Source organism: Tympanuchus pallidicinctus, unplaced genomic scaffold, assembly GCF_026119805.1.
Source record: "Tympanuchus pallidicinctus isolate F22 unplaced genomic scaffold, pur_lepc_1.0 scaffold1, whole genome shotgun sequence".
NCBI lineage: Eukaryota > Metazoa > Chordata > Aves > Galliformes > Phasianidae > Tympanuchus > Tympanuchus pallidicinctus.
Genome location: NW_026294618.1, coordinates 84,259,118 through 84,284,925, shown reverse-complemented (window position 1 = coordinate 84,284,925; position 25,808 = coordinate 84,259,118). Strand labels below are relative to the sequence as shown.

Here is a 25,808-nt window from a genome sequence, read left to right as displayed (position 1 = left end):
TTTTTTTTTAATGTGTTTCTAAAATATCCTAGTTTAACTGCTGATTTTTTTGGGGTCTTGAATCTTAAAAAAAGGACCCTGGAGAAGCGGAGGAAAGTGGAACACAGGGAAAATTTGTGGAAGCGCTCAGGCAAATAAGAATAAATCATAGGGGGAACTACCGCCACCTTCTGGAAGAGATGCTGACTAGTTACAGGCTAGCTAAGATGCAGGGAGAAGAGTGCACTGCTGAATCAGCTGCAGCTTCTGCTTCAGATAATCATGCTGGACCCAGTGACCCTGTGCCACACAGCCCCACAGAATCTGGGAGTCGCCTTGCTGAAATGCAGAGCTCAAGTGAAGATTCAGGGATGAATGAGATGAGCGATAAACAGACGTGATGTCTTTGTTTTTCGTAGCAAATTTGATGCTTCTCTTGGCATATTTTCTTTTGTTTATATCTCAACATTTGTCACATCTATCGTAGAAGTCTGTTTGTTTTCAGTTTCAGTTATTTGTACAGATTGTTGACATAAATATATTTTTTTCCTTAGAAGTTGGAAGACTATTGTATATTACAGTAGTTGCATTTTATGTTCTATAGCAGCCAGTTAAGTTCCGTGTGAGATTTTGCTTTTAAATCCTGTGACCCCCAACAATAGGAACCTAATATGCTAATGCAAAAATAAACTAATCAGTAAGCATTTAAGTATGTTCTCAGAGAACATTTTGATGGTATGCTTGCTCATTGTAAAATAATTCCCATCTGAATGGTATCTTTTGTGCACATGGTTTGAATTTTATGAATACTTCCATCCTTTTCCCCAGCATCATAACTGCATGTTTGTATTTGAATTGTGTATAGTTTATATTACAACTAAATTACAAAGCCTACGATGTCTTAGTTTGCCACTTTTTCTTCCTGAAATGTGTATGTTTTTTCCATTTTAGATTGTATCCACTGTTCATGCTTATTTTTTAGATGACTGTATTCTTATTTTCCAGGTTGTAGCATAACGTATAACTAGAAATGAAAATGTACTTAGAAGTAGTTCATAGTTTCAAGTTCTAAGAGTTTGTGTTGAAGTGAAAATAAAGAATATGCTGTGGAATAATACCTGTATGCATATTGACTCTTTTAAGCAAGTAATAAACTTACTTTGAAATGCTGTCTTTCTGCTATTGAAACTTCTCATAGCTTCTCCTTTTAACTCACCATGATGTTCATTAGTTTCTACAAATATTTCAGTAATTTTGAGTTTGACACACTCATCCGTGATCCTCAGTTTGGGCAACATTTCTCAGTTTCAAGTTAAACATCAATAACACAAATGAATAAACAAGTAGTTCTACTTAGGTTTTACCTTCTACCAAGTCTTTTACTTGTCTTTTGGTGTACGACACATGCATTTGGGTAGGTCATGGATGATAGTGGGAGTTTACAGTGGTGATGACTAATCTGCTAACCAGTTATATCTGGAAGAGCTGTGTCAGTAGTCAGTCTGCAACATGACAATTGCATAAAACTTCATTGTTCAACATAGATACAGATTTCACTGCCTCAGTGGAACAGAGCCTGAGGGAATATATGACGAACCAGGGAAATCTTAGAAGTTTTAATACTCTTTAGAGTTCCTTTTTTTTTCACTCTGTAGAGGCAGTGGTGTCTATTGACAGCTGTGATGTAGTGTGGCTTTGGGTCATGTTTAAGTCTTTATATTATAGCAGTTTTACTGGGTTCATGTCTCATAGAAGTGAATTTTCTCGTGTAGTTGAAGAGCAGAGCATGTCTGTGTGTGGAATTTGGCAGGTATGAAAGAAGGGAAATGTCTTTTGATGCTAGTGTTCTAATTAATTGTGCCGCTTAAATCCAAAGTGCAACAAAATGTTTTCCTGTGTTTTGGTAAGAAGTAATATTTCTCCTCTTCTCTTCCTGTAGGGTGCTGGAGATCTAGAAGATCCGTGGTAGCCTTACAAATCTACTAAAATGCTTTTGATTCTGAAAGGGGGAAAAAACTTTTAAATCTGTTTTCTTCAATACAAGGGAAAATTTCTGGTGGATTTCCAACATTTTGTGAAATGGGCAGAAAGATATTAGAATTTTCCATCATTCGTTCATGTTTGTGTTTTCCGATATTGCCACTCTTAGCATTGCCTGTACTACAGTATTTTTACCAGCCTCAGGCATACTGATTACATCTGTAATGAACTTTGGCCCTAAAAAGGAAGGAAGGAGTGATGCTCTCAGCAGATCAGTGTATGTACCTGAGTTGCATGGGATTGTAGTTGTACTCTGAAGATACACTGTGGTTAAATGAAATTACAGCATACAAGCACGAGAGAGTACAAGTAATTCTGTGAGACGTTCCTTATTTCACTTTACCGAGTTGGAAGGCTTTGCAGCTCTGTGGCTTGGAAGTAATTTCAATTGGGCAATATGCTATCAGATGTGTATTATTATTATTATTATTATTATTTTTAATTTTCCAGTTTTACCTGTATTACCAGACCGTTAGGTTTCCCTGCGGTGTCCAAATTGTGATATGTTGCCTACTGCTTGCTTGGAGATAAGTGTATTTGGCAATAATATATGAAGATTCTAGGCATCTAAAAACAGTAAGAATTTTACGCATGTGTACAACACACCCTTACACTCTTGCTAGAGAAAATCTTTTAAAACCAAACTGATGAGTTTCTAGTTAGTAGTGATTTGTTTTGACATCTCTCACAGCTGCAGGTTTTTAAAAAAAAAATGCTGAAAATTTGCCTTTATTATAATGTAAATTGTGATTATTTTTTTGTTCTATATGTGGTTTTTCTATAGTTTTTTGATTTTTTTTCAGCTTAAGATACAGACAGAAGTCTTGTGTAATATGGGTATAATTTTTAATTGTTTGCATTATTTTCAAAGTTCAAATTATCACTTTGAGATTACTATAAATACACTTAAAATTATCTATTTTAAATTAAGAAAATATTAGAGATATTTTCATGGGTTCAATGACCTTTCATTTTATAAGCAATGGGCATGGTACAGAGTGGCTGTCATGTAAGGTACTTGAAGATTCTTAGTTTAATTCTATTTTTGCAATAACCTTGACTTTTTCTTCTGACTTCTTTGAGTTGTGCATGTAATGAGTCCAGTAAATGCTGAAAATGGGGAAGAGTAAAGTATTTATCTAAAGTAAAAGCTATTGGGGAGGGGGAAACAATGAATGTATCCATCTGTACATGATTTACATGCTGTGGATGCCTTGTAAACATTTTCCTATTTGTTTAAACTGTGTTTCAGCGAGGATGTAATTGCCCTTGTGTGTAGTTTTAAGCTAATGACAGTCATCAACTGGTTTTGTGTGAAATGGAATTCATGGTATTTTTCTGTAACTTTATCCCCATGGTGAGTCTGTATAAACCACATGCTCTTTCATAGCAGCGCCGAAGGCCAGCTTTCCCCATCATTTTGATTCACTGTGTACCTGATTTTTTTAATTTTTTTTTGGGGGGGTCTAGAGAAGATTATTGCCACAATATATTTTATTTATTCATTAGATTTTAGCTTTGTAAGTTAAAGTGTTCTAAATGACGATGTTAACAGGTATTTGTCCCTTTACTGTTTTTTTGGGGGTTGTTAAAAGATAGGGAATGAAGAATGCAAAATGGTTTATTGTTCAGACTATCCGCTCTGGTCCAACCCTGTACTGATAGTACTTTCCCAGTATGATATTGTGATGTTTCATACAATACAGTGAACATAACCAACTTGTTATCTTCAATAAAGGATTGCTAAAACAGTGTGATACGCTTTATATTTTCTTGAGAAGGATTTGCCAAGAAAGTGCAAGTGTTCTTTATAAAAAGGATAGGGTTTGCAAGGTTTCTTTTCTGGTACAGCCTGGTGATGGATGTGTTATACAGGGAATGTGGTTCTTTGCCGCAGGAAGCCAAGAGTCTCTAAGTAGGCTTCTTTGTGGGTGACAGAACACTAAGATCGCTATTTAAAGTTGCTCTAGTAAATTCATCCCAAGTGCAGCTGAAATGAGTCTTATTCTGCCTACTGGGAACATTTGTTTAAAGTCTAAAAATTCAGCTTCAAATTGATCATTCAGACAGTTTTCCTGCTGAAGTTCTGTCAAGATCTGAGGCTAGATCTAGAAAATTGTGCTTGTAAGATGTTTTAGATAGAAGTAGTTGGTTGTATTGTGAATACCTCACTTTAATTCTTTTTACTGATTTTTTTCTAGTTATTTTTACTTATAGTGGAGTTGTTTAGCTGGAGGAAAAAAAGTGCCGACAGAATCCTGCATTGGTGACATTGCAGAAATACGTTTGAGCACTCGGCGTTGCCGTGCAGTGGGCAGGTGTAGGAACAAGCCATAGGTTTTGGGTCTGCAGAGCGGTTCTTGGGATGCGTTTGTTGGATCTGCTTTTACAGCATAAACCTCGCATGATGTCCTGCTGAACTGCAATCTAAGCCTTGCTCTGATGTAGTGTGAGTTCTTGGACTCAAGCTGCAGTTCTGAGAATGCTTATATGTGCGATATTTTTGCCTTGATATGTATTGCCTCCCATAAATGAAATGGTTTGTACTTTCTGTAAGTGTTTATTGTATAGAAGTGGAGCGTGCACGTAAGTTTATTTGCAAGGAGAGGGGCCGCGGCGCATGCAGCTCAGTGAAATGTCAGTCAAGACTTCTGTTTGCTCTCTGAAGAGGCGCCGCCTTTAATTGGCGCCTACACATCGTGCTGCCACTGTTTAGATTTCAGCAGCCCGGGGGGGAGAAAAACCAACAGCATTCTTTGAGGCTGTGTGTTCTTAGCATGAGAAATCCAAGATGTTTGATCCAATTTCTTTGTGGATTTTACTATATGCCCCAACTTGTCAATTTTAACATTGGTTTAAAACTATGTTTTCCTAATTATATTGCCATCTGCTAACTAACGTGCTTTTGTGTAATGCTGAGAGTAGGAAGTGTCACTTCCACCGCAGGTCATTCCGATGTGTCAAATTCATCTTGCATCTCCATTTCTGTGAATACTCCTGTACTGCAGACAAAACAGTCTGCGTCACTTCTGAAATCTGCTGTCTGATCATCTTGAGCAAAATAAAAACTTAACTGATTATCATTAACGTGTTAAATGGAATAGGGAATAGAGAAATAAATGCAAATGCAAGTGTTGTAATCTTGACCTCAGCAGGTTTTTACGAGAGATTGAGTACAAACTCAAACGAATGAATCTTCATATGTTTTTTCCAAGCCTGTGTGCAAACTGTCGTGGGACTTGACCAAAACATCTGTGCTTCTTATGCTGCCTGTGTGAATTATGCTGTTATTTAGATGGAGTTAAAAAAAAAAAAAAGTGTACATGTGAAATAGATATCAATTTTTGAACACATCACAGGCTAAGAACCTAGCTTTACAAGGCTTCTTTCTTTCTTCTGTAAGGCCTTGTAATTCTGTTGAATATTAATAGATATTTTCTACCCCAATACATAGAAATCTGTGTGTGTGTATGTATATTTAATTTGTTCCATGGCAAATGTAACCATGAGCCATGAAGCTGCTCAGATGCTGTGTGATTCTGCACAGCAGAAGTTGGTGTAAAGGATGGGGAAATTTGAAGGAACCGAGTAAAGATATTCCCAGTTTTCACTTTCTTTGGTTCTAGAAAATTGTGCTTTGAGTAAATTTATCAGTGTGCTGCAAACAAAAGCTAAAGCAAAAGCAACCCAAGTTATTCCTGAGGTTCCTGCAAAAAAACTGCCAAGCAGCTTTCTGATCTGTCAACAAATCCAAGTTTTGTTGGTGTGAACAGGAAAATTTTAGATTGAAGGATTGTCTACTGCAGACATGTTGCTTTTGGGCTCTAAATTGAAAGGTTAAAAAGAAAGTTTGGAGAGAGTGCAATTGGTGCAAGTGAGCAACTGCACGGGGTGCTCCCAGAGATGAATGCACTTTGGCAAGATCACACCAAAGTGAGCAGGTCAGTGAACGGTTGCACGTAAGTATGGAGCTAGCTCGTGCACGAGAAACTGTGCGTGAGATCTTAAGCGTCTTTTACAACACTTCTGTCCATTTGACAATTAAATCTTGCTGTGCTTTTGTGTTGGCTGTTGATGTATAGGTCTGATGTAGCTTTGCTTTGCTTGTACTGACTTCTGTTCCCCCCACCCTGTGGCTGCTTTGCTGTCAACCAAAAGACAGGTAACTTCCACGCTGCAGCGTGACCAAGTCCCTTTTGTGTTCAGTTGTTTGCGTGTGGTCATTTCTCACGTCCCGCATGGACTTCGTTTACATTTATAATCTGTGCTGCTGCGCTGCTCTCTTCACATCTGAAAGGTGATGTTCACTTAGATACTTTATTTTTCTGTAAATCTCTTCTCTGCAGGGATGCCCGGATTTAAAGTCTAGTTTGTATTACTGAGAACTTTGTTCAGCATTGTTGAACACTCGCTTTTTCCTTATCCTCAAGTCATGAGAACAGTTTTCTAGAGGAAGAGCCCTTCTCCATCAATTTGATAACCTTTCTGTGAAAGTAATTTCCTGATAAAGGAGGACAACCACAGTGTAGCAAGAGAATGCAGACTGAATGCTTTCTGTGTCTAATTGAAATGTGGTGGTGTTTTCTCACCTATTGTGCCAAGTCCTGATAGCCTGATTTTCTGTTCTCTCAGACCTCTGGAATTTAAGGTGAGTTATAGAGAAGTTGAGGCTACATTGTAGTAATTTTTGGGATTGCAAGGATCCTGCTTTTGACCTTTACGAAGCTGGAAACAATCACGTTTGTAAGTGCCCTCCTCGAGTTCTTGGAAGTCCATCTCATCTGTAAATGTAAATACTGACTTCTGTGGCATTTTCAGGCAACGTTGGGATTCTGTTGGGTAGTTGGGAGAAACTTTCAAAAATAAGTGTTGGTTAAAATAAATTCTACGCCAAATTATATAAGAAAAGGACTGAATGGGGCTTGCTTTTATTAGTTCTGTGAATAATCATTTTGTTATGGGCAAATGTACAAGATTTGATTTGTTCTTGTTAGGGAAACTGGAGAATGCTCTCCGAGTTTATTTTTTGTCCCTTATCTAGTGGTCATCTTCACTTCGTGTACACATCTAAACTTAATGGTGCAGTGAAGATTTTGGCCTGGGCATGTAGAGCAAATAAATTTTTCCGGTGCGTTTGAGGCTATATTGCTTCAGCTCTGAGAGCAGGGAATGTGAACACCATAATAAAAACAAAATACTTTTTCTAGTGCTCCGAAACCTGTTTTTATTTTGGCAAGACGCAGTTGTAGGAAATATTCTGCTAGAGCAAACAGTGTGCGAGCTGGGTGAGAAGCCTGGTGTTTTACCACGGCTTTTCAGTCTCCTGGTCATGAACACCTTTTTCATAATGCTGTGTAACAAATTTTAGGGTGGGGACATACTTCAGATTCATCTTTAGATTCATCCACTCATCCTTATCTTAAAAGCATTCAGCACATGCCATACTGTTGCTGAAGAGATGAGACTTATTTAACTTCCTGCTCAGCTTTTTGTGGGGAAAAAAATTATGTATCCAACTGTGTGAGTAATTGCAGCAGTTCTTCTTAGGGGTAGATATGATATTTCAAGTGCTGCTCTGTGAGCTGAACAGACAGACAATGTTGTACGTTAACACCAGAAAGGGCTCTGCTGGGTGAGTGCTCTTCTGACATCTGAGAAAGAAGGGAAGGGCTTCAACAGCTCCTCCTTTTTCATGCTTTTTTTTTTCATTTTATATATACATATATATATATATATATATTTAGATTCTTTCTTGTGTTGCTTACTTAATGAAGCATACATCAGCTAGCTGATGAGACGTTGACCAAAGGGACAGAAGGAAGGCTTTGTGGAAATTCAGCATCTCTAGTAAATAAAACTTCTAATCATAGAATCATTAGAGGTGGAAGGGACCTTTAAAAGCCATCTAGTCCCAGCCCCCTGCAATGAACAGGGACACCACAACTGGATCAGGTTGCCCAGGCCTGGATCCAGCTTTGCCTTGAAGTCTCCAGGGACGGGGTGTCAAACAGATCTCTGAGCAACCTGTTCCAGTGCCTCACCACCCTCACTGTAAAAGACTTTCTCCTTATAACCAACCTCAATGTACCCTCTTAGAGTTGAAGCCATTCCCCTTGTTCTATCACCACATCACCTTCACGTGGGGAAGTGGCAGCGCTGAGAAGCAGCACAGCCCCTGCTGTGTGAGGATAGCTGAGGTCGCTCAGGGGCAGCACTGTGGGGTCAGCAGGAACTTCTGAAACTCCTTGACAGTTGACATCCCCTGGAACAGATGTGAAAGGTGGTGAAGAATGCAGAAATGGGTGAGTTGCCAACTGGAGAGGCATCGAACTGGAGTTCACCTTAAAATAAGATTTTCTATGGGTGTTTGACAGTAGTTTGACCCTCGGTAGGGGAAGGGCCCCAAAAAGAGTTGGCTGTGCATGCTGCAGTGCCATGAGCCAGGATTTGAGGGTGATTGTTCTCATTAGAAGTAGTGGGAGAAGGCAGCCAGGCTGATCACCCGTAGGGCAGGGGCTGGGTGCCTCCCTCTCAGAGAGCTCAACAGCATCGTGTGGGCCAGGCTGAAGGCAATTACAATAGTTCTAATGCTATTAACCTTTAATCGTGTAGTCCATCAGTAGACTAAGAGCATTAAAAAAAAAAAAAGACCACCAATGCATGGTGTCCTGTGCAATTAGGTTGTTCTGTTCTCCAGGACTTTGGGCTGCATAGTGATGGCAGAAGGCTCACGTGTGGCCAGGGAACCCCCGGGTGAAGGATGCCGTGTCAGAGATTGGTTTGTGGGGAGCGTCGCTCCTGATGTCTGCTCTCTTTGTCAAGGGAAGATTTTCTTAATGCCGGGTGAGAGGCAGCTTTAAAGGTCGGGTGATTCATTGGTCTTGTGAGAGCTGCTGAGGAAATGTTGTCGGCTGTAGTGTTTGCCTTTTTGCATGGGTGTGAGGTTGGCTGCGTTCTGTAAATAATAAGGCTATATTTAGAAGCAAAGTGCATTATGTCAGACCAGTTTTAGAAGTGACAAAACGTTTAATGAAAAAGCATTAAGCAAGAGAACTCTTTAAAAATAAATATCTTCCTACACTTAGCACATTAGGGTGCTTAATCACCTCTTTGTACGATCAATATGTATGGTATTGGGTAACCAGCAAGCTACTTGGCATTTGTACAGCATCAAACTGCAGACTCCTTAGTCAGCCCATGCATCAAAATAATTACATATAAGGAATACTTGTGGAAATTAACCCCTCCATCTTATAGAAATAACCATGGCAATCTGTGTGGAGATAGCAGCTATTACTGCCCACATGCGGGTTGGTTTTGTTTCCTTATCTAACGCTGAGGTAAACAGAGTATGAAGGGTTTTCTGTACTCTTTAATGCTTTTCAATGGGTTCTGTGAGCACGGTTGCATTGGCTGCTTGCTGCTGCTCAACTCTGAAATCTCTCAGGGAGGAACCGCTTTCAGAACTGCTTGAGAGCAAGCCAGAAGTATAATGCTGTGTACATAAAGTACATTTTAAAAAGTTAAACCTCAGTGGAGATAGCTGGTGATCTCTCTCCCAAGGTGAAATTTACATTCTCCCTTTATCAAACAGTTTTATGATGAGCAATTCAAGGTGAAGAGGGGGAAAAATAGGCATATAAACACCTGTGTGGTTTTATACATGGTTAATATATAGCAGTTGTGCTACAAAGCAGTACAGCTGCTTATGTCAACTATTTGGTTGCAAAAAGCAAAGGTGTGGAGAGAGCTGAGATGTTCACCAAGACAGCTGCTTGTTCCCAGCACAGTTTATCTTCTATATTAAACATAAAATACTCCCCCGTTTCTTTTTTTTATGTGCCCAGCAACCATGGGGAGGTTGAAGTAGTCCACACAAGTTCCATCTGTAGACAGCCTAGGGCTTGTGCATGGTTTCATCTCCTCCAGCAGAATAATCCTGTTTTCAGGGCACACTTGGCAATTAAGACGCAATCTGTCCTACTTAAGGCATTAGGAAACATTTAGTATGATTTAGGAATTGCATTAGGACAACAGATGCTATTTTGAAGAAAGAGTTCACAAGTGGCAGGGTTTATGGAATGCACGCTTGCAGTTGTGCACCTGAAAAAGGCTTGAATTAAGAGAAGAAAACTGCAAGTCAGAATGCAGTGGTGACTTCCAATTACTTCTGACTTGTTGAGTTGGCCTTTATCAGCTGTAAGAAGAATGCATGCTGAAGGTAACACCCTGTATCTTTAGATCAGACACGCATCTTGCAGGCAATTATCAACATTGTATTTTTTACTGGCTTTGAGAGAGATGGCTGAGAAACTTTAAATCTGAATTTCAGCTGCGCTTTGGGTGGTGGTTGCACCACTTGGGTGAACTGAGGATATCTGATCTTTGACTTTGAGTAAGCCATTAAGAGAACTTGAATTCTCTTCCTGTGTTCGGTTGCTGGAGCACGCACGCAGATCTGTTGATTTGAGACCTAACTGCCACGTGCCTTGCTTTTTGTACTCCACAAAATGGAAATAAGAGGATTTGCTGTACAGGGGTGGACAGAAACATGCTGAAATGAATGTGAGACATCACGAGTGTGAGTTGACTGAGAAGCTGCTTGGCTAAATACTGTGCCATGCACACTGCCCACAGCCTGTCCCTGTCCCACTGCGCTGAGCTGGGAGGAGCAACCCATGCGATCCTGTGGTGACTGAGCAACTTAAGAATGGAGATCTTTAATGAGCAAAACGGTTTTTGTATTGTGCTAAATCCATTCCCCAGTGTGGTTTGCTCCTCAGCCACCTGATAGCTTACCTGCCATAAGGCAGGGACAAAGCGAGGTGGGAACAAGCAGCAGGGGGTGAGTTCCTTTAATTAGCATTAGATGCCAGTAAGTTGAGAAGGAATCTGCATCCTAGGCAACGGCACGTGACCACAACTCACCCAGCAGCTCCTTAGGTGGAAAGGCAATGGGACGAGAGGGAGCGTCCTCAAGTTGCTCCAGGGGAGGTTTGGATTGGATATTAGGAGAAACTTCTCAGGCAGAGTGGTTGGGACTGGCGCAGGATGCCCAGGGAGGTGGTAGAGTCACCATCCCTGGAGGTGTTCAAGAAACACGTAGGTGTGATAGTAGGGGATGTGATTTAGTGGGGAAATACTGATGATAGGAGATCTTAGATATCTTTTCCAACCTTATGATGCACTGATTCTAAGTTATGTGGCTACGCTGTACTGTACAGGGGTGCCACTTGTGCCTGTGCAGTGCTGGATTGTGCCTGGACTGGGAGAGCTCTGGGTGCAGCAACCTGTAAGGTGCTGCTCATTGAAGTGTGTGTCTTATCAGTGCCGTTGCTGCTGAGGCACTTACCGTGGGCAGTGAGAAACCAAGCACAGCAGGCATTGGATCTATTTTTCCTATTGAGTTTGTGCTGTTGAAGCTGCCAACAACTTGTTCTCAGTCAGTCTTTGCATTATTCACTAATGCTGAGATTGCATGAGGGGAAAGAAACCAGGATCAGTTTGCGAAGCTGCACATTACGGAAGAGAAATTTATGATGTTGAAGAGAGCAGCAGTAAATGTAACTTTGCAGTTAGCCCCAGAAACAGGCCTGCCACCGTGAGAAACTGCTTTCTTGCAGTGTTATCTCACTGAAGATGCCTATTATGCAGAAGAGCCGGAGCACTTTGCCCTTTCTGTCTCTTGTGAACTTCAACCAGTTGGTCAGGGTTGTTTATAAAGCCAGACGCTAATTGTGCTGCTTCTCATTCCACGGAACAAAGGTATGCTGGCTCGCTGTAGTGAGCGTCCCTAGGAGGAGAGGCACGCAGTGAAATGGTCGACGAGGAGGCGAAGAGCTTACCGATGGAGCTGAGTGAGAAAGGAGGTGTGGAGAACAACGGGTTTGTTCAAAATGAGGCTTTTGATGACAGGGAGACCAACACCAGCAGCCAAGATGAAATACCAAAAACGTGTGCTGTTGACGTGAGCCCAGCAGCTGTGGCAGAGCCAGCCCTGCAGCCCTATGCGGGGATGCCAAAGGAGGTCCTGCTGAAGTTCTCCAGCCAAGCCCGGTACAGGGTCACCAGGGAGATTCTCTTCTGGCTCATCATCGCTGCTGCCGTCCTGCTCGTGTCTGCCACGATTGCCATCATTGCTCTGTCCCCAAAGTGCCTCCATTGGTGGCAAGATGGTCCTATCTACCAGGTCTACCCCCGTTCTTATAAGGACAGCAACATGGATGGGAACGGTGATCTGAAAGGTACGTAACTAACAGGGCAGCTGCTGTCTGTGCGTGAGGTATGTGCATAAAAAGAATTTTAAAAGTCACCTTAGTTGAGCAGAAAAAGATGGTGATTTGAGAGTGGGGCACGAAAGCTGTCCTGATAACCACTGGCTGGTGAGCAACACTGCCCATTATTAGATATCATCAGAAGCTTCAAGTTATCCTATGCCTGGAGTTAGACCAAGCTTTTGGCAGTGGAGCTGAGAGCAAACAGGAACAGAACTGCTATTATGGGAAAACATCTCTGCAAAACTATGGTCAGATGGGAGGATGGGTGCTGGGCACTTTGTCACGCTGGTTTGGCTGCGTCCCCCTGAGAAGTCAGAAAAATCAAACTGACAAAGTCAGAATGGGGCAAAGTGTTCCTTTTTTTCTTTATGGTCTTGGTGTTTCTGAGATCCTATTAGGAAAGCGTACCTGATACTGCTCAGGTATCAGCTGTGCCTCCAAAAAAGAATGTCTTAGCCCCATAGCATCTGAAAAATTTCTAGACCAAAAGCACTAGCTGTAGCAAAGTGTAGGAGAACTTCCCAACAGAAGGAAAAACTGGGATGCATTAAAACTTCCCTTTGGGTGATCAAAGGATTGATTGACTTTGAAACCAGAAAGTAATGATGTGGTTGTATTTCAATAAAATACAGGTGTTTGTTTTCAGAAGTGAATGTTAAATACATTGCATGAAATTATGAGTATTTTAATACTGTGGATTAGAAGGGGCCTTCGGTCTGTTGTTTTTTTGTTTTTTTTTAAATGATTATTATTTTCCTTTCTCCCTATAGAAGTGGCTTAGAATGGTTTCCATTCTGTGGTCTCCTGCTGTTCCTGAAGAAATTACAAGGTTGCCATGCTACCTGAGATTGGTGAAAACTGGGAGTGGTTATACAGCAAGGAGATCTTTGTTCCATCCTTGAGAGCCCGCAGCGAACTTAATTTAACAAAACCTATTTGTCGTTTGTAATCAGATGATGCCCTTTTCCTTTCAATAGGTATCCAAGAAAAGCTGGACCATATCACGCATTTAAATATAAAAACCATCTGGATCACATCTTTCTACAAGTCCCCCTTAAAAGAGTCTGGCTATGGAGCTGAAGACTTCTACGATATTGATCCCATGTTTGGATCAATGAGTGATTTTGAGGATCTTCTTGCATCCATACACGATCGAGGTAAGCTGTGACCAAAATAGCTCTGTTAAAAGGATGTTTGCTGTTATGATACAGGTGTGTCTTGTAGTTTTCTGAAGAAAGCAGAGATAGAATTACAAGATTGAGAGGGAGCATGCATGCATTTCCTTCTTGCAGTTGTGTCCTTGGTTGGTGGCGCGTGTGCCTTAGACCAAATCCTTGCCCAGCCCTTGTGGCTGTTGGGCTGAATGGAAGAGAACTAGCTTTGCCAGTCCCAAAATGTTCAGGATTTCATTTTAGAAATAAATAAATAACGTGATCCTTACCATAAAAGGTTTGATTAACAAATGTGTGTGTTTTAGGATTAAAGGTAATAATGGATTTGATACCAAACCACACCAGTGACAAGCACCATTGGTTCCAGCTCAGTCGCAATCGCACGGGGAAGTACACAGATTACTACATCTGGCAGGACTGCATGCAGGCAGGGGCGGCCATCACTGCTCCCAACAACTGGGTGAGTGTGGGCAGGGACACTCATAAATCACCCACTGGATTGCAGGTTGCCAGGTAAGCACCTGAAACACAATTGTCCTGTGGATGCGGGGCCATGGCCTCCAGCACTGAGAGCAGGGGCTGAGTGCCACGACATAAGGAGGACATAAAGCTATTAGAGAGCGTCCGAGGGAGGGCTGTGAAGATGGTCAAGATCTGCAGGGCGAGGTGTGCGAGGAGCAGCTGAGGTCCTAATCCTAAAAAAATGGTCCTACCTATGTTTCCCTCTCTATTTGTGGTAATTCCCAGCAAAAGTCTACTTAGAAGAATGAAGCAGTATTGAACATGAGAAATACGTGTGGCGAAAGCGTGACTGAAAAAGAAGGAACAGCTAACAGGAGAAGGAAATGAGAAACAAAACATTAAAATCAACCCTATTTATTATTGCATTGATGAGGCATTTTGTGCCTTGTTATACGCTTGTAATGCATCACGTTTTAAATTATACATGTGACTAAATGCTCAATTGAGAGTTCTGATGATTTTTCTTCCCCTTATTTGAACAGGTGAGTGTCTATGGGAATTCCAGCTGGCAGTATGATGATGTGAGGAAGCAGTGTTATTTTCATCAGTTTGGGAAAGAGCAGCCGGACTTAAATTTCCGCAACCTTGCCGTTCAACAAGAAATCCACGTAAGTGTGATTTGCTGCTGCACCAATAGCACAAATTTACAGTTCAATTGAAAGTAATTTGAAGATTAGAGTACACTAAAATGATTGAAACAGAACAGTGCGTAGACAAACAGTGAGTTCGTAAGCAATGTTCAGGTTTCATCTTCTGATGCTTCCAACATGGAGGACAGCATCTGATGAAAGGATTGACGTGGACAGCCAAGCGTCACTGGTGCTGGAGTACAGCTGAATCACCCACGCTGAGAGAAGCTTTAATCTCTGTTGATCCAAGGAGCTGTTTATTAGCCAGCCCTATGGGGGCAACACCTTGTTTCAGCAGAGGTGTTTGCATTTTCATGGCAATGCTGATGTGAAATGCAAGGAATGCTGGGGCTCGTGGATAAGGAGGAATTTGTGAGTTTCAGTCTGTCTGCATCTCTGGTGGCTTTATGTGGGGAGAGACACAGATGTACAACCAGGAGTGTCGCACCAAGGAAGAGCTGTGTTCTGATGAAACCTTATGCTTGTCTGCAACGTCTCCCAGTAGATGAGTCTCAATTTGCTAAAATATTGGAAGCAGGCCTGAACCTGGGGAGTATAGCAACTGTTTTTCCTTTTTTTTTTTCCTTACCTTTGTTATTCCCTGCCAGGTGGTAGGACAGCTTTGATGTAATCCTTGGTTTTTTCTCTGCTGTGATACTGAATTTTGGTGTCTTTTTGTGGTAGTTTTCCTGCCTGCCCAATTCTAGTGCAATCATCTCTTTGGCTGTCTCTGTTTCTCCTCACTGTGGGTGCTGCAAGCATGAGAAGGAGCAAAACAAAACTTACTTGGTTGTGTTCATTAATTGAAGCATGAAATGAGACTGCTCTCAAGATTGATTCTTGACCAACTCCACCAGTAACTTCTCTGTCTTGATGCTTCCCTTAGCACCACATCTTTCCACTCTTTGCTTTTCCTGCTATTGCCTGTGCTTTTCAATGGCCATGGCAATTTTTTTTTTTTTAACTGATATGCTACTGAAGCTGAAGTAACAAATAGGTGCTGCGTTCCTTTGAGAAGAAATTAAGTGAAGACTAGTAAGTTTAGCCTGATAATACTCACTTTAGGTGAATGCTTATGAGTACAATCAATTGCTTTGGCGTGTTATAAAGTAATATTTTAATAATTTAATTCAGAATCCTGTTTCATGTTAGGACTGTGTGAGTGAGGAGGAAGCTTCAGCTTCTCTGAAGAACACTATTGCTTTTGGTTTAGTTCCTGGGCATGGGGGAGCAGTAAACCTTTTAGCAACCAGGGGCTGTGGCTTTCTGTCTTAAGTAAAAGTAATCATTCTCAGTACAAAGTCAGTACCTGGTATTTGCCAAACAAAAATCTGTAAGCTTGAGTGAGAAGTAGTTCTGTTCTGGCAAGTGTATTTCATACATTTTTAAACAAACGGGTGTTTTTGTATTGAGGTGAGATAACAGTTTCTGTACTTAAGGAACACTTACACAAACTCTTCAAGAGAGATTGAACTTCAGAGCTGTTTGTGAAAAATAGAGTAATTAGAACTGTGATAATATAATAACTACTGAAGTAGAAATAGTTTCTTTAATAGTGACTAACCTCTACATTTGGTAGTGAAATTATAAATCTATAGCAGTTAACTTGGATAATAATTTTGGTGTTCCTGCAAGTCAACAAATAAGCCTGAAAATAAAATAGAAAAATCCCCATCTGTCAAGTAAAAGGGAACAAATATTCTAAGAGCTCTATTGTATAAAATGAAAAGTGGTGGCATGAGGTCTGTGCAGAACAGCATACATCACGTTTGAATCAGTGTGCTCTATCTGTGTGCAGCAAGATGGCGTTCTCCAGCAATAGAGCTTAGCCTGATCCAAGCTCTTCTGATAGAAGAGATGGGAAGGCCCTTAGGCACATTCTGGCCCTGGACTTATGAATTATGAGAGAAGTTGCAGACCAATTTTTTTTTTTTAATACCAGAAGAAATGATAGGACATCACCTATTTAGATAACGGTTCTAACTCGACAGGATTCACTTTCATTTCAAGTAAAATTAGAGGTACAAATTCAAAAATAAGTTGTACGTTCGTGTCTACTGATGGGTTTTCTCTTTTATTATGTATCATTTTGAATGAGAGGGGCTCACTTGGAATTCTCAACTCTTCTCTTTGTCCTAGGATGTTATCAAATTTTGGCTTGGCAAAGGAGTCGATGGATTTAGTTTTGTCGCTGTTAAGTTTCTTCTAGAAGCCACACATCTACGAGATGAGCCACAAGTGAACAAATCTCAGAATCCTGTAATGTATATTTTGGCTTTTTCTCCTGTACTTTCCATGGGTGCAAGAGACTTTTTTTACGCTTTGGGGTTTTAATTATGGCTTTAGAAGTGCTGAGTCAGTTGTGTTCCTTGGAAGGTGGTTCCTGGATTTGTTGCTTAAGCAGTGCGTTCAGGGAAGGGTTGAACAGGAGCGCTGTGGGTAGGAATTGTCCATGCACCCACTCTATTTCTGTGCAGGCAGTTACTTCTGGTTTTGTTTAAACTGTTTTGACTTTTCAATTTTTTTTCCTAAAAAGACCAGACCTGTGAATTCTAACATTTCATTGGTTGTCTTGGGGGAGCCCATTACAAGAGGTGAGCTCAGCACTCTGGCTCACTTGGGATCCCATTGCAGGCACTGACACATACTTCTTTGCAGTAAAACAAACAAAACCCCACCTCCTGTTGGCAATATACTAGAGTGAAGTGTGGCCAGAGGCCACGTGCAAGCATCCTGTTACTTGGGCTTTTGTTGAAGTAGTGAGTCTGGTGATTATAGCTGATCTGCTGTGTTGGTGATTTCAGAACTTATCAGTTCTACAAATACGATGTTGTTACCACAGCAACACACTGGTATGCTAAACTTATGTCAGTTTAAAACTTTGCTTGGGTTGGTGGATTGTCTCAGGAAGAATTTGGAGAATTTTGAACTCTAAAATATTGGATTAATAACATGGCTTTGTCTTGAAGGAGAGCATCACAGCCTACTCCGAGCTCTACCATGACTACACAACCACGCAAGTTGGTATGCATGACATCATGCGTAGCTTCCGCAAAACCATGGATCAGTACAGCACTGAACCTGGCCGATACAGGTAGCCATTGCTGTGGCTAGGGAATTTCTTTCTCTCTTTTTGTTTCTGTCTTTATAGCAGTAAAATGTTTTTTGGTCTTTTTTCAATTTCTAACACGCCACGCCACGTAAGGTTTTTGTCCTCGAGTGCTATAGTAGGCTATGCTCTCTCCCAAAGTGCACAGGAAAGGAAAGGTGCAGTAAGTTAAGCTCTGGTAGCTGTATTGTATCTGTGCCTGTAACAAGTAGGCAGAATGTGTGATTGCTCATGGTGGCACAATTGTAATCAAAGGCCATGAGCCCGATCCCACGCACGGTATTAACAGTATGGTTCAGATCAGATACATCATCAGAGATTATCAGCACCACAGCATAGCTGAGGCTGTCAACTGCCTCTGGAGGCCACTGCTGAACCCCTGCTGAAGCAGGAAGGACATCCAGAGCCAATTGCCCAGGATGATTCCTAAATGGCTTTTGAGGATGGAAACTACAAGCCCGTCTGGGCAGCCTGTGCCAGTACTCAGTTACTCCTGCAGTTTAAAAATAATGCAAAAAAAAAAAACCACAGCTTTCCAGGTATCTCCCCTTATCTGCTTTACAAACTACAAATATCTCTGTATGTTGTGGTTTTTTTTTATGAGGAGGAGGGAGGCAGATGTAATTCTTAATCCTGTATTATTTTCTAAGTATGTTGAATACTGTTCCTAGCTTTCTTCAGCTCTGTACAAATCAGGGATGAGACAAAAAAAAAAAGGCTCCTTGTTTACTTCTTTGCAGATTTATGGGTTCTGACAGTGATGAAAATGAAGACATAGAAGGAACAATGATGTATTATGGAACAACTTTTGTCCAAGAAGCAGACTTCCCATTCAATTTCTATCTAATTAACATGAAAAATCTATCTGGCAGCAGTGTTTCTGAAGCTGTCAACACGTGGATGAAAAACATGCCTGAAGGAAAATGGCCAAACTGGGTGGTAAGAATTTTGGACTTGCCGTTATGGGAAAGGCCCTTTCCTGTTGGTGATAAGGTGATAGAACCTCCACACACGTGGATTTCAGTGGGATTAGCTGTGCAGGTTTTTGCTGTGAACTATATTTGGGATATGAAAGAGATGAGCCACACACAAAACACAGAAACTATAGCCTCCGACCATTTCTGCAATTGCAGTGTGGGAGCAGTTCTGTTTGGGTATCAAGTGTGGTCCTCAGGAATGCAATTTTGTACCCTCGAGGCATCTTCTCTGTGAGAGGAGGCAAAATGTCCAAGTTAATATTTAGAAAAAGCTTTCGGCTGTGGTGGCTTTCAGAAAGAAAACAAGCTCATATACAGACCAAATGAAGTTGCAGCCACTTGTTTCACATCCCTTCCTACATTCCTACAGATCTCTTTGGTTTCAGTCCCATGCTTCAGCATGCTCACCTTTGGGAATTTCTCTTGCAGGGCTGCCAGCTTCTTACAACCCCATATAAGAGTCACCACAAAACAATGCATGGCAGTGAGAAGGGAGCCATAACTGGGGGAATTAACAAAGTCTCGGGCTGATTTGTCATCTCCCCTTACATCTGCCACCTACGTTCTGAAATATTTGGGCAAAATTGTGCACTGGCATTTAAAAAAAAAAAGAAAAAGATCCTCCTTGCAGATCTAGAAGTGAAAGTGGAAGAAAATAACAGTGCAGCTGTCAATGCTGGGGGCCACTGTAAAGCCCTTTTCTTAGTATGAGACGGTCTCTTGTCATTGATCTCTTTTGAGATAATTACTAATCTAGTTGTGCAATTGGGATGTGCATGTGTTTGGCCAATACACTTGATACCTACTGAGCTACTCAACTGGACAGTGATTTTGGTGTGTGTCGCTTGACAAGGGAAGAACAGGCTCTCTTAGCTTGGTGGAGATAATGTGAACTTAAATAATTTTTTCCTTTATTTCGGTGCCTGTGAACAGAAGTTCACTCCGGATGGTTTTTGTCTCAGACCAGTTTCACGTATGCATAGAATTTTATGTCTTTTTAATGGAATGATGTTTTCTTGAGGTCGGAAGCCCGAGCGCTGATCGGATTTCATCTCGGTTTGGGAATGAGTATGTCAAAGTTATAAACATGCTGCTGTTAACCCTCCCTGGTACTCCTATAACTTACTATGGTGAAGAAATAGGCATGGAGAACGTTGCATCAGCAAATGTAAGTGAGGAGTATATAAATTCTGATCCTGTTGTTATTTAGTTCTGATTAATGGAATATTTGAAAATACAAGATCAACCAAATCCAGTTTTTCTCAACGTTTAGGTGTGGTACTATATTCTTCATTGCAAAGCTGTTATACAGGATGCAGAAATGGCCAGGCCTGAAATCAGAACCAAGGCTCTGGCACCTTCCTGAGCTGCTAGGTTACAGTCCTGGTCGCTGTTTTCTGCCCTCAGCTGAATCAGACTAGCATGTTCTGTGGTGGCCTTGCTTTGCTTCAGCAGAAGTCATAGCAATTGCCAGTGTCAGGCCTAGGCCAGTGGCTCTGATAGGTGTGCAGTTGCCTAAGGCAGGAAGAACAGAGTCCATGTCTCCTTCCTCCCGCAGTACTTTATTCACTCTATCAAAGTCCATTATTTCCTGGCTAATTTTTAAAGGAATTCAGAGTTCATGGAAGCGTAGCTAAAGCCTGTCTCCTGGAAACTGCTTTATTCTTGCTATAAAGAGGCACCTGTCAAAGCCATAGCCCTCTCTGAAGTGCACAAACTCAGAAGAGGGGGTCTCCAAAAAGAGGTGTGTGAGCACACCAGGCACTGCTAAGTACCAGGAAGTGCTAACTTAATGGTAGAAGTGGTTTTTCCTTGTCATGCAGGGTCTCCATTTTTTGTTTTGGATTTCAGATCCAAAGCTGTTGGCCAAGCCTGCAGACCATATATGTCACTTATTTGTTCATAGTTACAGGTAACGCGTAGCAGGATGTTTGTTTGCTTATAGTTTGTTCAGAACTTAATCAAAGTCAAGGGATTAAAACAAAGTGCCTGTGCCTTTCACACTGTGCTGACCTGCCTGACTTTCAGTTGTGTATGTGATTTCTTGTTTCTTCTATGATTGCACCTGACTACTGTAGTCTCTTTGCTGGAGATATGCCTGCACGATTGGAAAAGGTCATGCCCAAAAGGGAATAGCCCAGATCTGCATCTTCTGGCTATAGTTGAACACCTCAAGAACATGATCCTAAGGCAGATGCAGTTCTCAATGTGGAACGCCTCTGTTACAACATGATGAGCTGTAAGTGATCCAGGAGACTCCTGGTGTGCACTGACAATAAAACTTTCTGGTTCAAGTACTGGACAGACCAACCAGAGGCACAGACAGGACTGGACTTGGCAAGGGATGTTAGAAACAAGAAGAAGAGATTCTACAGGTACATAGGTCAGAACATGCAGGTCAAAGAGAGCATAACTCCTCTACTAAAAGATAAAGGAGAATGGGCTACAACAGATATGGAGAAGGCTGAGATACTCTGAGTTCTTTGCCTCAGTCTTCACTAGCTGCCAGAATTCTCACAAAGAGCTGGGAACTGGGGGGAGCAAAATCTCTCTCACTGTAAGGACTGAGCAAATCTGAGACCATCTCAGATGGACTGAATGTGTACAAATCCATGGGGCCAGAAGGCATGCATCCCAGGGTCTTAAGGGAGCTGCTGATATTGTTGCTGAGCCACTCTCCATAGTATCTGAAAAGTTGTGGCTATCATGCAAAGCCCCCAGGGACTGGAAAAAGGGAAACATCATTCCCATTTACGGGAAAGGGAGGAAGGAAGACTCAAGGAACTACAGGCTGGTAAGCCTCACCTCTGCTTGGGAAGATCATGGAACAGATCCTCCTGGAAGGAACATAAGGGGGACGAGTGGGTGTTCTGAGACAGCCAGCATGGCTTCCCAAAGGGAAGATTGTGCCTAACCAATCTGATAGCCTTCTATGAAGGAGTGATGGCAGTGGTGGACAAATTGAAGATATCTGATGTCATCTACCTCGACTTCTGCAAGGCCGTTGACATGGTCCCCCACCACATCCTTATCTCTAAATTGAAGAGAGATAGAATTGAATGCTGGACGATTCAGTGGATAAGGTTGGAAGGTTGCAGCCAGAAGGTTGTGGTCAGCAGCTCAATGTCCAGGCAGAGACAGTGAGTGGTGACCTCGCCATGGGTTCCTCTTGGGACCGGTACTTGTTAACATCTTTGTCAGTGACGCAGATGATGGGATTGAGGGCGCCCTCAGTGTTTGCTGATGACACCAAACTGAGCGTTGCGGTTGATACAGCAGAAGGAAGGGATGCCATCCGAGGAACCTTGATAAACTCAAGAGGGGGCCCTTGTGAACTTAAGGAGGTTCTACAAAGCAAAGTGCAAGGTTTTGCGCTTGGGTTGAGGTAACTGCAGATACGTCTACAAGCTGGGAGGAGAACTTGAGAGTAGCCCTGCTGAGAAGGACTTACAGGTCCTGGTTGATGAAAAACTTAACATGAGCCAGCAGTGTGCGCTTGCAGCAAAGGCGGCCAATGGTATCCTGGACTGCATCAAAAGGGGTGGCCAGCAGGGGGAGGGACGTGACTCTGCCCTTGTGTGGCCCCAGCTGGAGTACTGCATCCAAGTCTGGGGTCCTAAACACAGGAAAGATGTGGAGAATTTGGAGAGGAAGGAGATGAGGATGATCTAAGGGCTCCCCTATGAAGATAGGCTGATGGGCGAGCTGGTCTAGTGGTTGGCAACCCTGCACATAGCAGGGGGGTTGAAACTAAATTATCATTATGGTCCTTTTGAACCCAGGCCCTTCTATGATTCTATATGATTCTATGATTGTTCAGCCTGACAAAGAGAAGGGTGTTGGGAGAGGCCTCATTGTGGCCTTCCAGTGTTTAAAGGGAGTTAATAAATATGAAGGAAATCAACTTTTTACGTGGTCAGGTAGTGATAGGGCAAGGGGGAATGGTTTAAAACTAAAGGAATGGAGATTTAGATTAGATGTCAGAGAGAGTGCTGAGGCGCTGGAACAGATTGGCCAGAGTTTGTGGATGCCCCATCCCTGGAGGTGTTTAAGGCCAGGTTGGATGGAGCCCTGGGCAATCTGATCCAGTACCTGATCTCACAGTTGAAACCCTGTCTGTCGCAGAGGGGCTGGAACTTGATGATCCTTGAGATCCCTTCCAACCCAAGCTATCCTATGATTCTGTTGCAGAATGAGGCAGCTGCTGGTGATGTTACTGAGAGTATTATTGGCCAGATTTGTACCAAAGGGAAAGATGCACTCAGAGAAGCACAGAATCGTCCCTAGGTTTGTCTGATTCAGCTGTGAAGAAATGTCTCTGACAGGAAATCGCTTTGTCTCTGAGAAACCAAAAAATGTGTCTTGCATTATCTTACTGTCATTGATTACTGCTGACAAAAAGATGCTCTTCAGCAAAGTGGCTTGCCCTTGGCTCCTCAGGTTATTCTCTCATTTAGTTGCCACCCTGTGGCTCATGGGTTTGTAACAATGCAAAACCACTCTTTGTTCGATCTGGAGAGGAAGAGTCCCTGATTAATGAGGTAGAGAGGATTTGCTCAAGAAATAGTTTTCAATCCCAGCGTTTGAAAGTCTTTAAGAATCATGAAAAGGTAAAGATAAAAGGGAGTGTTACAAGTGTTAAAAACTTAGGATTCTTTTTTTCCCTGCTTTTCAGAACATGCTAAAAGGAGAAACCCGTTATTTATAATGTCATGAGGCAAAGTGACAATTTCTTTTGTCAAGCTGCTATTCTGACAGATTGTAGTGAAAAGTGTCCTTTATATGAAAAAAACAATTTTCATAGGAAACAAACATCCAAAGTATGTGCAAAATATTTTATGCCCTCTTATGTCATTAAATTTAAGTGTCAGATCTTTTGGCAAGCTCTTCAATAACATTGAGGAAGCTTTGTCATAATTTTTCTGAATCCCTCAAAATCAGAACTTCATTCATCTTCTTACATAACACCTTTCAATAAGCTGAAAGTTGCTATTCAGTACAGTTGTTGAACTTGAGAAATTTGTTTCTCACACGAGCAGTCCTCCCCAAGCTGTAGTCCTTGCAAACACAAGCTTGAAGAGACCTACAATGAAAAGTTTGGTGACTAGAGAAGAACAGATTCTCAATAGCATTTACTCATTTGCTGTTATCTCTTCTTGGGACTCATTTTCTTGTACTTTCCCTAAATGCATGTCTAGTTATTTATCAGAATATTCTAGCTGCTTTTAGTCAATCATCTGTTGCAAGGGGAGACTACTGCTTAGTTGGAACTCCACATTTAGCCAGTAGTGCTGTGTCTGTTGGACTGTCTGTTCTCTTCCATTACCACAGAGCTATTCTTCTAACTGTTTCTCTTGAGATCTGCATCAGGATTACATCCTCCTTGCTGATTCTTAACATCAACCAGAGAAAATAATGCTGAAATGGTGATTATGGGTGGAACTGAGAATGTGTTATTTAAGTGCCAGCTTTTTAACAGGCTAATTAAAATACACAACTTGGTAATGGCTCTAACACCACTTTATTTTCTAGGTGACCTTTCCAGCTCAATCCCCTATGCAGTGGAACAGCAACGATAATGCTGGTTTTACTGAAGGCAACAGTAGCTGGATACCTGTTAACTCTGACTACCAAAGTGTCAATGCTGAAGTAGGTATTCGTGTGTGACAAACCAATGGTCTAAAAGTATCCTGATGTATCTATTTTTCTCGGACTTCTAATGGGACCTGGCAGTGTAACAAAAACAAAACTCCAGGGGGGAAAACAGAAAAGCATTGAATCTTGACTGATTTTGTTAGGAAAAGAAATCCTTGCATCAGCAAAGAGTCTGCTTCAGCTGTAGTCATTTAAACAGAGCAACTGCAACGATAATGTTGATGTGGCAAGTTGACTTAACATCCCTTTAATCATTTTAACATTAAATTGAAATCCAATACTTTTCATTTATATTAGTGTATGTAAAGCACCCTCCTTGTAATAACTTTACACAGACTATTTGTAAAGTATATAAATACATTTTTAATAGTATTTGAGCAGTGGCTTAAGCAGATTTTGCTGATCTAAAGTGCTGACCAACACTGAAGACAAAAATGCAAAGACTGGGGAAAAAAGAAAAGAAACCCCAACAAACAGGAAATAAATCCTATGACTTCAGTAGATCAGACTCAGTGAAAAAGGTTCACTATCAAGCTTTAAATGGCTGTGGTTTTCTGTAGAACAAATGCTAAACACTCCAAGAGACAGCTGGAAGGTAGTATCTGTGCCAAGGAAATTCTGTCCTGCTGGATAATCTCTGCCACTGTACAAATCTCAAGAAAGTGCAGGAGAAAAAGCACTTTTGACATGGAATTGGCAGACAAATTTGAAGAGAATTAATTGTTAGAACTGAATTCTAAGAGGTTTTTCCTGGTAGATGGAGTGCGTGTGAGAGGTCCATCTCATACAATGCTGACTCTGTTGCAGGTTCAGATGGCCCAGTCCAACTCAACACTGAATTTGTACAGAGAACTAACTCTACTTCGCAACAACGAGCTACCCATACATCGGGGGTGGATGTGCTCCATCTGGAATGACAGTGATCTTTTTGTGTACGTGAGGGAATTGGATGGGTTAGACAGTGTCTTTATGATGGTTCTCAATTTTGGGCAGGAATCCACAATAGATCTGAAAGCTATGGTTCCAAGCCTCCCATCTCAAGCTGTGATAAGACTAAGTACTAATTTTAGCAATACTGGTAACACTGTTGATACCAGAATAATTAAAACTGAGGCAGGAGAAGGTCTGGTCCTTGAATATAAAACAGGAAAGCCTGTTCATAATATGGAAGCTTTTCAAGAAAACTGTTTTGTGTCTGAAAAAGCTTGTTATTCCAGTGCCTTCAATTTACTCTACATGAACTGCTAAATGCAAGAGTAGCTTTCATGTTAACTTAGAAAATGCTTGTTTCAGAGAAATGCTAATTCTTTTTGGCTTTTCAGGCTTGCTTTCTGTACACAATAAACAGCTTGAAAAATAAAATTAATACCAAATTGTCTTGTATCTGTACTGGGTAATAAACAATTTTGTCATTTAAATAGCGTTCACAACTTTGGCATTCATTTTGT

At 41.4% G+C, this 25,808-nt stretch overlaps 3 protein-coding genes across 15 annotated transcripts in view; 2 read left to right on the top strand and 1 right to left on the bottom strand.

The window, feature by feature from the left end:
- Nucleotides 1-4,682, top strand: part of PPM1B (protein phosphatase, Mg2+/Mn2+ dependent 1B) — a 53,858-nt gene extending 49,176 nt beyond the window's left edge. For 6 of the 8 annotated variants that reach the window (XM_052689898.1, XM_052689850.1, XM_052689856.1 and 3 more), the window contains one exon: nucleotides 75-1,094. In XM_052689898.1, the coding sequence (XP_052545858.1) occupies nucleotides 75-380 (306 nt within the window). In that variant the 3' untranslated portion in view covers nucleotides 381-1,094. Of the gene's footprint in view, nucleotides 1-74; nucleotides 1,095-1,918; nucleotides 3,774-4,220 lie in introns of those variants that run through there. The other 2 variants (XM_052689883.1, XM_052689892.1) reach the window with 2 other exon arrangements.
- A 3,066-nt stretch (nucleotides 4,683-7,748) lies between these two features.
- The window catches only part of PREPL (prolyl endopeptidase like), a 33,775-nt gene continuing 15,715 nt past the window's right edge, over nucleotides 7,749-25,808 (bottom strand). For 3 of the 6 annotated variants that reach the window (XM_052689771.1, XM_052689811.1, XM_052689824.1), the window contains one exon: nucleotides 12,674-15,022. In XM_052689771.1, the coding sequence (XP_052545731.1) occupies nucleotides 14,880-15,022 (143 nt within the window). In that variant the 3' untranslated portion in view covers nucleotides 12,674-14,879. Of the gene's footprint in view, nucleotides 8,975-12,673; nucleotides 15,372-19,685; nucleotides 23,789-25,808 lie in introns of those variants that run through there. The other 3 variants (XM_052689777.1, XM_052689802.1, XM_052689787.1) reach the window with 3 other exon arrangements.
- SLC3A1 (solute carrier family 3 member 1) lies at nucleotides 11,756-25,778 on the top strand. Its single transcript, XM_052689837.1, has 10 exons — nucleotides 11,756-12,263; nucleotides 13,274-13,453; nucleotides 13,774-13,928; nucleotides 14,473-14,598; nucleotides 16,759-16,878; nucleotides 17,589-17,713; nucleotides 18,469-18,667; nucleotides 19,727-19,873; nucleotides 24,238-24,354; nucleotides 25,168-25,778. Exons 1-10 carry the CDS (start codon nucleotides 11,837-11,839, stop codon nucleotides 25,606-25,608), a joined length of 2,037 nt encoding a protein of 678 aa, XP_052545797.1. The 5' UTR covers nucleotides 11,756-11,836; the 3' UTR covers nucleotides 25,609-25,778.